General features: G+C 35.3%; 2 protein-coding genes across 2 annotated transcripts; one reads left to right on the top strand and one right to left on the bottom strand.

The window, feature by feature from the left end:
* The first annotated feature begins 8,547 nt into the window (after positions 1–8,547).
* Positions 8,548–10,828, top strand: LOC113299903 (bidirectional sugar transporter SWEET2a-like). Its single transcript, XM_026549003.1, has 6 exons — positions 8,548–8,976; positions 9,507–9,543; positions 9,647–9,863; positions 9,948–10,106; positions 10,252–10,371; positions 10,452–10,828. The coding sequence occupies exons 1-6, from the start codon at positions 8,928–8,930 to the stop codon at positions 10,563–10,565; spliced, it is 696 nt and encodes a 231-aa protein (XP_026404788.1). The 5' UTR covers positions 8,548–8,927; the 3' UTR covers positions 10,566–10,828.
* Positions 10,829–11,246: 418 nt separating this feature from the next.
* LOC113299911 lies at positions 11,247–12,622 on the bottom strand. The gene is made up of 2 exons (XM_026549012.1): positions 11,936–12,622; positions 11,247–11,648 (listed from the first exon to the last, which is right to left on the bottom strand). The coding sequence occupies exons 1-2, from the start codon at positions 12,443–12,445 to the stop codon at positions 11,601–11,603; spliced, it is 558 nt and encodes a 185-aa protein (XP_026404797.1). The 5' UTR covers positions 12,446–12,622; the 3' UTR covers positions 11,247–11,600.
* Positions 12,623–14,134: the final 1,512 nt, after the last annotated feature.

Here is a 14,134-nt window from a genome sequence, read left to right as displayed (position 1 = left end):
CGTTCCAGGAGGTCCCAGGTTCGAGCCCCCAATGACGTAATATTGCAGAAATTAACATGGAAGGTAGAGTTATCTTGCCCACCTTGTGACACAATCTCAGTCCCCCATCCGCTTCGGCTCCCTTGGCTAGGTTACCCATGAGGATCGTTGGTAGGCTAGCACAACAACATGTTCAATTAATGTAGTAGTATGTTGTTGGAGCTTAGCTTGTTAGGCTTCCAACTAGTTAATGTAATACTCTTTATCCAAAATAAATAATAATAATAATAATAACAAACCAAATAAGCTATATAAATTTCATGCACATAAAAAAACTATTGTTTCCCAAAAATTCCACATTATGCGAGATCTCAACCCATGCATTATGTTCGTGTTCAATTTGGTTTAATTTTCGGTTGACAAAATAGTTACAATTTCTATTAGGCACACGTAAATTTATAATTTTATTGATTATAAATATCCTTCCTTTTTGGAGTAATAATAAGAAACAGAGAAAAGAAAGACAGAAAACTTTTCATTAACCAGAGAGGCAACCTCATTACATAGGTATGATATTCTATTTATACAAGAAAAGGGGGAAATTCTAGTATTGTAGTGGACCGCACATCCATGGGCCGTATGCCCTATAACACTCCCCCTTGTGCGGTTCAATAACAAAAATTTATACATAGTACTTCACATATAGTGATTTGAATGTAGTTCTTCAAATGTTATCCTCTCCTTGATGACTCGTGCCGAAATCAACATTAAAACTTTGACAAGGAAAAACCCAGTGGGACAAAACCTTGGTACAACTCTTCACATGTAGTACCTCACATTTTATCTCGTAATTTACATGTAGTTCATCACATGAAATACGATCTTCAAAGACCGACGAGTCTAAGTTAATTGTCTCGTGAAAACTTCGTCAGGAAAACCCAGAGGGACAAAACCTGAACTAAAGAAAAAGAGTACAATATTAAGCAAACTTAGAACATAGTTGGACTCAAATATGTTACCTCATTAAAACCTTGACAAGGAAAATCCAGTGGGATAAAACCTTAATGAAGGGAAAAGAGTACAACGTGACAGATACAAGTAAAGTTGATCCGTTGCAGATGATCACTTTGCTCAATTGAAATTGATTAGTTTCTTCACAACTATTAAGGAATAAAATCTTTGTGGTAAATACAATAGCCTTAGATGGGAAATTACATTCCCGGTGTTTGTTGTTTTCTCATTAAAAATCTTGCCGAGTAACAAAACCCTACGGGAAAAAGCAACCTCGGTGAAGGAAAATAGTTCAAAAAACCATTAGATGCTCCCCATGATGTCAGAAAATTTTCATTAGTCTAATGCAGTCAGAAGAAGTTTATCACACTTTACTTTGGTGACTTGAATGTTTATAAGACCTTGTTGTTGATTCTGGAAGTTACGCTGCTTAAGAGAATATCGCGTTTCATTTCTTTGATTCAGATATTTTCAGTGATATCAACGCGATCTTTATGTCTTCAACGTTCAACATACTTGATGTTTTTTAGTATTGTCTCGCTAAAAACCTTGTCGAGTAACAAAACCCTTTGGGAAAAAACTATTCTCGATCGAAGGGAAAAATAGTACAACACAACTTCAATTTCGAAGTAAAATATGTCGACATCATATCCTTAGATCCTCCCCCTGATGTAGGCATCTCCCCCTGATTACTTTCAGAGTTGTTCCAGAAAGTTCATTTAGTCTTGAATTTTTCGAAACTAAATATTGGCAATGACTTAGAAAATAATCTACCATATCTCCCTCTGATTACTTTCGTTGGAGAAGAGATTATTGTTCCTTCATAATCAACAACTTTTGGATTGCACTTTCATTAGGATTCCTTTTAATGTCTTTGTAGGGATAAAACAAATTTATTTCAATGGTTACTTTTAAGCACATGATTGTATTTACTATTACATTCCAATGACGTTGCGTTGGCGCGGAGCTATATCTAGCTAACAAGTTCCCTGAGGATGTAAAATTTAATCGAGTACATTATTATACTAAGTACAACAATGCGTCTATTGTACTTAGATATGAGAATTTCATCTCCCAACACATCTTCGTCATATTCATTTGGACGAAATGGTTATTTACTTACATTTGAACCTCGACTAATCATGGGAGTGCTATCAGGATGCATGTCTTTGTTAAATTGCCTGACAACTTTAGACATATGCAAACTGGTGGAATAATATACCACAAGCTCAGTATTTGATCAAGCTTTCCCTAGATTTTTCATCTCAAATTCGGATTTTAGATAGCTTTTAAGGTCTCTTATTACATCAAGAGTACACATCATGTATGTACCATCAACATAAATAGCTACAATTCCAAATCAGGAACTTTCTTATGAATACACAAGGAAAAATAACTTACTTGTCTATCCCCTCCAAATCAAATATCCACTTAGACGGGTATTACCACATCCGCCTGATTGCTTGAATCTACAAGTGAGCGTTCTATATAACTGTAAACGCACTCTGTGGTTTAGAGTCATTTGATTTGGAAAACAAAAGCCTATCAAGTACTTTTGTAAATATCTTCTATCTCTTGATTCTTTCAGAGATACGTAACAACCACATACATATGCTGCATTTCAAGTCCTTTTGAAATTACCAAGCTAACTAAGTATCAGAACTCTATAACATTCATTACATGAGAACAATTCCAGGGCTTTGTGAGAAACCTCGCGCCACAAGGCGAGTATTTGTACTTTAAGACTACTTTCTTCTCATTATGCTTTATGACAAATTAATTTTGTATGCCCAATAGGCTTTACACTTGGTAGGTTAGCACTACCACATCAAATACCCGTTTATTTTCCAAAGAACTAAGTTATACCTGGATTGTGTAGGCCAAGTATGTTATTTATTTGAAATTAATCAAAATAAAGCATGGTTAGATCTCATTGTGCTCTACTTATGGAGCAACTATTTATGGATTATATCATCACTGTGCATGCATTATCCTTGCATTGACTCATGTGCATTCTCATAATCCGTTAGGATTTCATTGTTCTCTAGAATCATTTAAAACTTCGGAGCGTCCTCCAGTATTGATTCATGGACATAGTCAGAGACAATCAAATGAGATGATTTCATTAATGATACAAATTAGGTTATGCCTTACTCATCTACTTCCTTTCTAGGTGAGCATTGATCGAACCTGGTGGTTTCTCCATCTTCCTTTATGGAGCCACAGCCTCAACTACACTTCCACTAAGTGTAGTTGCAACACCTTAGTCTACGGTGTACCTCATACTGAGGATTTCTAACCTTGCAGGAATATTTGCAGCTGGTTTGTGTGATCTTGTCACTTTAGCGACATCAGTGTACATTCAGAAAATTGATTATTCTTTGTCACTTTACATTTACGTTTGTGGAGTACAAGAATCAGTATGAGACACAGTGGGAACACACCAAGAAAATTCATGTCGTTCCCTTAGAAAATACTTTTTCTTATCTCCCCCTAACGACGGGAAGACTGTCTCATTAAAGTGATAACCTGCAAATCTAGCAATAAGAGATGTCCTGCCAAAGGTTTTAAAATGCGGATAATTGTTGAGAGTAAATATCCAACAAAATTACTTAATCATTTTCGTGACCCATCATAGTACGATATGGACTCGTAATGGCACATATATAGTGCAACCAAAAATGTGTAAGAACACAAATGTCAGGCTTAAATCCAGTTACCAACTGGTACGCAGAAAAGGTTGACTAATATTGGGTTCTAAAAACGAATTAAGTAAGATGCGTGTAATATTGCATATCCCCAAAGCAATAAAAGATAGGTTGGTACTCATAACCTATTCCTTAGGCACCATCTGTGACCTTTGATGGTAGCCTCTGCGAGACCATTGGGTATAAGATGCTCTATATTGATCCTATTAAACATGCAATATTCATCAAGTCCTTCTGAGGTAAATTCTCTAGCATTAAAAGGGTGGTGAGCCTTTACACTTTGTATTGTGTAATATGTGCTAGGAGTTTTTAAACGCAAATTTCTTGGGAACTATAACTAGTCCAAAATGTCAAAACATTCACCAGAGCCATAAGTCACTTTAATGGTCCGCATTCTGCATGAATATTTTTCTAAATTTCACCTTGTTATCTTTGTAATATGGAATTGTTACCATTTGCATCTTAGGATGGTATCATTCCTCTTTTACTGAAGACTTTGTAAAAATGAGTGATATGCTTTCTTACCTATAAAAGCATAATGGGAAGGGGGATTGTGCATCAAGTACTTTAGAGAACACTTATTGAGAGATATACCGTTACTTCACATTCTGTCAATCTTTTTCCGATTGTCTTGTCCACTCAAACACAATGATGTACATACGATTCCTTTAAAAATGAAACACCATGTCACAACCAAAGTACCTTTATGTTTATGTCAAAGCCTAAATGAGTCAATTCCCAACATTTCATCGTCGGAGTCAATATGGATTCAATAATCCAAATACTATAGTGATTTACATTTCACTAGATTAACTCATCATTTTGAGGTTCCACATGATATCCATTTGCATGGGTTACTTTGGAATTTAACAAGGTGTGATTATATCTCGGTACATGTAGATATTTTGTGCCGTCTTTGTTTTATCTTGAAAACGAATTTTGAGCAGTGTTGCACTCGATGATCCAATTCTCATAGTCACATTATAAGAAAATAGTTCAAAAACTAGTTTAAATTCCTTAAGCTGGTGGAAGGGAAGCCACTATTAGACATTGAATCTTGAGATATTAAATAAATGGTTTGGCCTTATTAGTAACAAAAGTGAGATTCAACTCAAGTACTTTAGTGTGAATGTATGTTACGTTTCAGGAGGGATGATATATTTTTCATCCGGATATATCTCAAGTGCTATAGAGAATTTATGTCTCATGGGAATGATGTATTTTTCATTCCATAAGCGGAGACATTGGATCTAGTTCAAATAAATAGTCAATTGGCCAGACAAAGTTCTTCTTGTCATTAAAGTTGATGTCTAAAGTATGACCTTCCCATGGAAAATGGTTGCTACTATGGTACCCACATTGCATTGCTCGTACCAACCGGTAAGAGGATTCATTCTCAACTCTTTGGTGAGAGCTAGAATCACATCTTAGTTTCATCCCATATTCAGTTGACGCATGTATGTTGCTGTCTTACTACAGGGGAAAAATACATCTTTGTCTCGTGATATATATGTCCATTATCACATGTTTTATATGAGTCGGTACGCCTAACTCTCATTACTTCGGGGTTCTTTACATTTTCAATTTTTTTACATTTACCTTAATTTGAGAAATTTCTTCATCTCAATGGGTCAAGAGAATCTCATTTTGAATGTCAAACATTTACTTTAGGTTGAATACCTTACTAAAGATGGTGAATCTCTTGTTGATACTTTAACATATACTGGTTCATTAGTTTATGGATGAAGTAGAAGAGCGGAAAAAAAATCTGACTCATATCACTTTTTGTGAGTTCTTCCACAAAAATTGGGATGCGTGTGTTTAGAAACATAAGGGCATATGTAGCTCTACCTATTAGACAGTGCGTTGTCATTGGCATAAAGTTATATGAAGGAATATATTCTTTTTTCTTTTTCAAAGAAATGATTTCCACCTCAAATGCACAATAATGATGCTCAAGTATTTCTGAGTTCAAAACGTCATTTTTGGGTCGAGTTGGGTCCAAGTGGAAAAAAAACTTATTAAAAAAAATAATCATAACCCGATTAATGGCCAAATTATGATGATCCAGTTAGTAGTGTTAACTCGTTAAGGTCATAATGTGTTCAAGCCCCATGGAGAGTTACATGCCCATTTAAAATAAAACAATAGTGCAGTTTAATGTTTTGGTTTCATAGGAATTAAAACAAATAATTAAATGACATCATTTTTAAATAAGTATGATATTTATAAGAAATAATTATAATTAATTTTTTAATTGTATATGTGCGTGAATGTATTTGTGGAAACTAAATTGACTTTGCATGAATGCATGAACATATTTTAATTATTATTATTTTAAGTGTATTTGTATGTGCATGTGTGTATTTGTGGAAACTAAATAGTTATCTTTATATTTGACTTTGCATGAATATATTTTAATTATTATTATTTTAATTGTATGTGCATGTGCATGAATGTATTTATTAATCTTGTTTATGAGTGAAAGATAATTATGAATATTATATATTAATTAACATTAAGTAATTAATTCATTTGTTCTTTTTTTTTCATTTTTAGTTAACATGTATACTATTAATTAACTAACGCAAAAAAGGTAGTAATTACGGCATTTATGCTCATATAAAATTTACACACCAATTAACATAATTAAGGAAAACATAATTAGTAATTAAGACAAACATTACAATTAAATGAATTAACGTAAATAAATAAACAATAAAGACACATTCATACGTTACACACAGTTTTAAAAGAAAAATCAGTTTCTTTTTCTTTTTTATTATTTCTTTCCAAAAACGATCAGACATTTAATGCATGCAAAGAAGGGGAAGAAATCTAATCTCTTAAGGTATTTTTATGATAACGTTTTGGAGTAATAATAAGAAACAGAGAAAAAAAAGATATAAAACTTTTCATTAACCAGAGAGACAACCTCATTACATAGGTATGATATTCTATTTATACAAGAAAAGCGGGAAATTCTAGTATTGTAGTGGACCGCACATCCATGGACCGTAGGCCCTATAACATTCATTTATTTTTGTATTAAATCTATGAATTATTTATTAAAATGATTTTTGATTTTTCTTTTTCCTTTTTATTTGATGTATGTATGGTAAAATTCTTATATGCTTTTGTCTGAATGACTTACTGAGAATTCTTAAAAATCACTCAGAAAATCCCCCAAAATCAATAGACAAATAAAGAGTCTCCCCAAATCTCTTACAAAAAAAAAATCTCTCGATATTTCTAAAAATCTCAATTAACTAACCCATGCTAATCTCACATCATGGAGTTTTAGAGAATTCAAATGGCTTAAAAAAAGTCCCTAGCCAATAATAAAAGATACAAGAAGACTTTCCAAAAATTTCTTTAAACTAACAAAAGATTTGAAAACTCATTTGACCATCCGGGTAGGATTCAAACCCCACCAAACAAGAGAAAAGCTGGACAAACAAGATAAAAATAGAAGAAACGTTCAAAATAAAATATACTCCTACCATTTTGGTAGGCCTTACCAATCGTGTCAGACTTTTAGACGGTGACATATATTAGAAAGAAAAAAAGGCGTATTGGAATGTTTCACTTGCGGACTATAGATTAAACCGGAAAGTTGAACAGATCAACAAATTACAGCTGGAGAAACGTGTAAACCTCGTCATTATTATCCAAGACTAAAGTAGTGGAGGTTCTGGCTTGCCTTGGTACAAGTCAAAAGGTTAGTTACCTGATTCTGTGGTTAACGTCTTTTTGTCATCTGGAAAGTCAATTTTTGGTTGATTATATCACATGCATAACAAATTCAAAGTGCCGTGGGATATAAAACTGTAAGACTTAGGTAGTTGTTGGATAATGAATTTAAGAAGCAAAACATTCAAAGGGGAAAATCAAACCCGAGCCATTACAATGTGCAAAAAGAGGATGAATGAACCTCATGGAAGAAATGAACTAGGCCAGGGGAGCATCTGGGAAGTGAGTTTCCAAAAGAAGGTTGGTATCCTGTCTAGTAATTTGCCGGGACATAAATGATGATCCTTGCTTTGAACTTCACGGAACTCCAAATATTTAGCGACAAAAAAAACCCAGAAAGGGTGTGCGATCCACGTTATATCTCAAAGTAAGCGACAATCGTTTGGGTGGATTCCAGCTCAGCATGTCGGAGTCGGACCATCATTATCATTTATCTACTAATTGACAAAAGATATAATAATAAGCTTCATTTGAGTTTGTTTTAGAGTACTTTGGTTCCTAAAGTCTGCTGGGACACTGCCCAAATCCAAGGTCATGTAATACAGACACCGTTGAATTTGAGCAAAACCAGGGAAAGAAATGGAGTGCTTACGAGCCCGTTCGGCCATTGACCGAGGACTGTGTCACGCAGGATAACTCCAATGACTAGTAGAGGCTGGGTTTTTTGAGTTGAGTGAATCCCACAAATGTGTTACACGAGATATTTCAGAGGACCCAGCCATCGGTAAAACTAGAATTTACTCGGCTAATTTGTCAGTTAAGGTGTTGGTCGCAAGGATGTAGAAACTAGAAACATCTGCATCCGCGGATAAGGTATGTATGGTACAATGTATGAGATGGCATGTCATTAAATGCCAAGTAAAAAGGGGTCAAATTGAATATGTGGACCTATGTAGCTCATTGCACAGAACTCATTTTAGATATGGACTAGTTAACAGATTCTTAAAAAGACAATAGGACAGACAATATTAGCTTAATAAAAAAGACCTTAGCTCCCCCAAAATTAGCAATAATAGTAGTGTGGTATAAAATGATTTTGTCGATAGTTGTGAAAATCATCACAAACGAATACGAATCTTCTGGGGGTATCTTAGACTTTGACTAGCCTACGTCTCTATCTGATCCCCTCCAGCCAAGCACTTTTGATTGGAATGATAATCGTGATGATAATAAAATTAATTAAGATGGACGGTTATTAACAAAATTCTCCTAACAGTAATTAACAAGTAATGCAACAACTAAATCAATGTCAATGAGTGAGAGATATCCTTCCTCCCCAATCTCCTTCAAGACTCCAACTGTACAGAATTATATTAAACGTGCTTTTTTATGAGCTAAACAAATAGAGAGAGACATACTCCACATAAATAGATCGAGAAAACAAGGACAGACAAATAAACTCTCTGCAGAAGATTTACACTTTTTTTATCTTCGAATAGATTTTTTTGGTATTCTGTGCCCATTTAATCCATTTTGATGATTTCTTCTACTCACTCACTTTTCAGCGATGCAGCTGGAGTCACAGGTATGCGTCCTCTTTCTCTTCCTCTCTTCTTCCCTCTATTTTTCAATCTCTCTATGAATTCTGTTCAATTGGAAATTGAAATGGGTTTAGGTTTTATATGTGAATTCTTGATTTTTGAGCACTTTTCATTTCTTTGTTTTGAAATGCGATTCTTCATCAATTTGGTGGTATAATATCATTTGGAATTTTGTTTGAATGATGAACATTAGTTTATGTGTATCCTTATACTAGTTCAGAAGTAATTGTGTTGTTATCAATCATTTGAAGAAGAAGAAGAAGAGACAATATTCAGTTGTAGATTGAATGAATGCATATTAGATTCTTTGATGCCAATATATGGTTGACTTTGTTTCTCATGGTTCAGCAGTAGAATTGGGTATCTTTGAACCTAACTGTATTCTTCAAATACTACAATGTTAACAACACTGCTCTCCACTACCAAAATTGATTTTGCTATTGTTTGCAGTATGTATGTTCTCTGATAAGTTTCCTGGTGGCTGTCGACTAATACTTCTCTTTGTTAATTTCAGGGAACCTATTTGCGTTCGTGTTGTTTGTATCTCCAATGTAAGTTTGAGTTCCTCCTTGATTCTATTTGTTATATTTTTATTGTCGAAAAAACATGGAAGAACTTCACTAATATTGTTTGCAAATTTTGTTTCTCCATCAGACCCACATTCAGTAGAATCGTGAGAAATCGTTCGACAGAACAGTTCTCGGGACTGCCCTACATATATACACTCTTGAACTGCTTGATCTGTCTCTGGTATGGATTGCCACATGTATCGCCTGGTATCATATTGGTGGCTACAGTTAATTCTGTAGGGGCAGTTTTTCAACTAGTCTATGTAATCCTCTTCATTGTATACGCGGATAAAGGGAAAAAGGTAAGCTTCTTATCTAGTTTTGCGTTTTGTTTTGGTCCATGATCACTTTGATATTAGGATTGTGACACTGAATGTTGCTGGCAGATGAGAATGTTGGGACTGTTGCTTGCCGTTTTTGGTGCATTTGTGGTCATAGCGTATGTGAGCATGACGTTTTTCGACTCTCACACGCGACAGTTGTTTGTTGGATGCTTGAGTGTTGCTTCTCTCATATCCATGTTTGCTTCCCCACTATTTGTAATTGTATGTTTATATCCAGCTTTGCTTTCTGAGTTCCATTTTTTCACTTTCAATCATATGTGCACCCCCTACTTGCTTCCATGTGTCACGACTCAGTTTATCTGGTTTGGGTTTATTTATCGATACTTATTTCACATTCTTTTGTCAGAATTTGGTGATCCGGACAAAGAGTGTCGAGTTCATGCCTTTCTATCTTTCCCTTGCGACCTTCCTGATGAGCATCTCTTTCCTCACTTATGGGGTGTTGAAATCAGATCTATTCATTTATGTGAGCACCCTTTAAACATGACATTTTAAGTTTGATAACATGTTTAACATTGACTCCTTAAACTTCCATTTCACTTGCAGTTGCCAAATGGGATAGGAACCGTTCTTGGGGCAATACAGCTGTCTCTTTATGCTCACTACAGCAGAATGTCTGGTGACGGCTCTAGAGAACCCTTGATACCGTCCTTTGCTTGATGAATATATTTGAAATAGATGCAAAGGTAAATGTCAGCTGTTTTTATTGTACATTCGTAGCCCTTTTGTCTTGCTATTTATGAAATGCTTTGCATCATTCTTGAGTGGAGAAGTTTGCAACTTGCAAACTTTCCAGATGAAATTCTTCCTGTAACCATTCTTGCTCCCATGAGTGTATTTTTTTGTGTATTAAGAGTTGACAGCATATTTGTGAAGTCCTGGAAAGATGATGAAAATAAAAGATTGTTTACCTTCTTTGCAAATTGTCTCTGTTTTTCTGCTTTATTTTTTTTCATAGTACCACATTGGAAAAGGCTCAAATGATGTTATGAGCCTGGTAAGCAGAATGTAAGATCGTCAGATCAGAAGACATGATTGTGTGATGATAGAGTATGTTTCCTGTTTGTCCTGCGAGGACCCTTTCCCAGTATACTAGAAGCTTTCCTAATATAGTTCCTTAAACCACTATGCCTCAAGAATCCAACCTTTCTTTATTTCTGTGTATCTCTTGCATAAAATTGAGTCTTTTTCTTTTCTGTGTTTCTTTTCCATCTGCTTAGAATTTCTTTTCCATCTGTTTAGAATGAAGTTGAATACTTTTGCAACTTGTACTAGAGCTTCGCAATGGAAATTCGATTTTCTATCATTTTGCATCTTACATTAGCTATTATCCTTTCATGAATGCATCTATGGTCGATTAAAGTCTGTAAGACCTGAATTTAGAGAAGACAAGTTTATTTCTTGTGTAAAGTTCCCTGCTAATGGAAAATCTAAACTTCTTATATCAGGGATTCAGCAATTACACATTTCTGTTCCTGTGAGAAAAAAAAGAGAGCAAGAGTGGTTTAGCTTTCATTAATAAAAACGTTGGGCCTCTTAATGTACCATTCTGTCAAACTCTTTCAGAAAACACATTTACTCAGGAAAAATTGAACACTTTGGGAATTACATCAGTATTATGCCTATCAGAAATTATCTGAATCTTCGTCACTTCTATTACAATCTTCATCAGCCAGTGAGAAACTAAGATGTTGTTTATAGCAAATCCCGCAGAGTAGTTACAATTGGTGCTGTGCTTATATCCTGCACATAACCAGAGTGAAAGCTTCTTGTCAGTAGAGTTTTACTTTGCTTCAGACGTAACAAAACAGACAATTCAAACATTTTCATTAACAGTTTCTGATTCCATCCTTAACAATTTCAGTAAAATCTCCTTACGTCACTTGTAAGGTGACTGTTTTGTCTATTGTTCATGAATTCTGTCTCTATCAGCACTCATTGGTTTTTCTGCACCATGTGAAGGCATCTTATACCTTAAATTTTAAATTTCTACATTCAGTTTAAATTTCATGAGAGGTATTGAAACTCACCTGTTGCACTAACTCAGACCCATGAAGTGATCGCCCTTGTTCATCATAGAGAATTAACCCACTGAATCTTGGGAACTCGCATTTCTCTCCCATCAGTATTGGCCTTTGCCAAACAGGTGAATCTGAATTATGACTCCAACAACCAAATTCCAAAGCAACACTACCTCCTTCAGCTAACAACAATGGAGGTGCATTAGTCTGCCGCGAAGTCCTGCACGCACTATCCTCCCACTTGTTTGCTCCACTCCATCGTACACTACTTATCAAGGTTTTCTTCATCGAGACCCAGCGCAAACTCGATTCAGACCAATTTGTTGTTGTCATACCTTTAGATCCAGATTCCTCCACTAAAAATTGCCTTCCTGCAACTCCATTCTTCTTCTCTTTCCTCTTCTTAAGGATTGCGGTCGTGCAAAGGCCAATAACAGCCAAAGCAGAACATATAAAGATAAGAAATGCTTCTTGGGTTGTTATATTCCATTTATCTTCCAAATTCCATAAGGCATCCATGGTATCTACTTAGGTATAGGCTAGTAGTAGTCTCTAGGGAGAGGTGGAAGTATATCGAGTTTGCGACAGTAGTAACATGCTGTAGCTATATACTGGTTCCTTCAATGTTGCCAGCATTTACAATAGAATAAGTTGATAACAGCAACTATTGAATTTTGAGGCGAGGTATCCATGCTATTCACCACCATATCCATATCCATCTGGGATACTACTATTATAATAATACTATCAATGGTACCTTCTTTTAATAGCCGTTCAGCAACCCATGGAGACCTGGGGATCAAACTGTAGACTCCAGTGTTTGATCGTACCACTCCACAAGATTGGTTAATATTTTACCCAGTTTTCATTAGTTATTCTGAGAAATCGGTTCTTAACTTCTTCATAAATAGATCGGTGTTTTAAAGCTGCTAGGTGCCCATACCTTGAGAATGAATGCAATTGGTTGTGCTTACTGTTTTCTCGCAGTTTCAGAAGGGCTTATGAATCCATTAATCACCCTAGGAAGGAGCACATGGACCTGAATGGTGTTTTGGATAAGGAGGTATTGTGGGACCAAAAATTGACATACCAATAACTTGACAGTGTATGAACCCTTGTGTCCATAACTCGGGGATGTGGGTTCATCATTCATGCACCCAATGTTACGCTTCTAGTAAGTGTGTGCTCTCAGGCAACTTTAAAGGTTCATGCTGCCTTTATAAAATAGAGAAATTGATAAAACGAAAAAGAAAACACTGGACGTCCTTCAAATATTCATGTCCAAACTCTTCCCAAAGCACATGAATTCCCATTCCAGGTGATATGAAAAAAACGCTCAACTCTTATGAGGTGAATTTTGGGAAAACGCGTTGGGTGAGTTGATCTTTTTTTTTGATGCATGAATATATTAAAAGGAACTAACTAAAGATTACACGGGGGAAAGTAATTCTCCTAGAGTCACTTAAAAGAATTTGATTAAGAAAAGGCGGGTTTGTTTGATCCCGTATCGTTGTCGAGTAGTTTCCTTCTTCGCTTCTATCTGTTGCAAAGTTTGCTATACCATCCGCTGCTTGGTTGCCTTCTTTATAATTGTGTTGAATGTGGCGACAAGGTATGTGGCGCATCCTTTGTTTGATTTCTGCAATCATTTGTGATATATACCAAGCCTAGTTTAATTGGGGGCCATCGGAATTAATTGGGGGCCATGCACTAGAGGACAAAAAAGGTCACCAGGACCTAATTTGGGTCACCCTTATAAAAATATTTTTTAAATGACTAAAATGCCCCTAAATGATTAGTGTTAAAATTTAATTAATTAGTGATAATCTTACTTAATTAGAGTTTAATTTTTTTTCCAGATTTTTTGTCTGCAATTTTAAGTCTAACTTTTTCCCCCCCAGATAGTATGAAAAATCGTCAAGGTATTAAAAATTTTCATTGACGATCCTCAACAGTCGTTAATGTTTAGACTGTTTAAGTGACGACTCTAAACTATCGAAGATTCATTAATGGCGGAAATGCACGACAGTTTTGGGTCGTCATAAAAATGATCAATTCCCTGACGATCCTTTGGAAGGGTCTTTACTGTTTTGGTTACGCACTTGACGACTTAAACAATCGTTAATGTTTTAGAAATGTCGTTATAGACTGTCGTTAATCTCTAAAAAGAGTCGTTAGTGTATGACAGTTTAGAGTCGTTATTGTTTT

This window comes from Papaver somniferum, chromosome 1, assembly GCF_003573695.1.
Source record: "Papaver somniferum cultivar HN1 chromosome 1, ASM357369v1, whole genome shotgun sequence".
Lineage (NCBI taxonomy): Eukaryota > Viridiplantae > Streptophyta > Magnoliopsida > Ranunculales > Papaveraceae > Papaver > Papaver somniferum.
The sequence above is the reverse complement of the archived record's forward strand: the minus strand, read 5'-3'. Positions and strand labels throughout refer to the sequence as shown.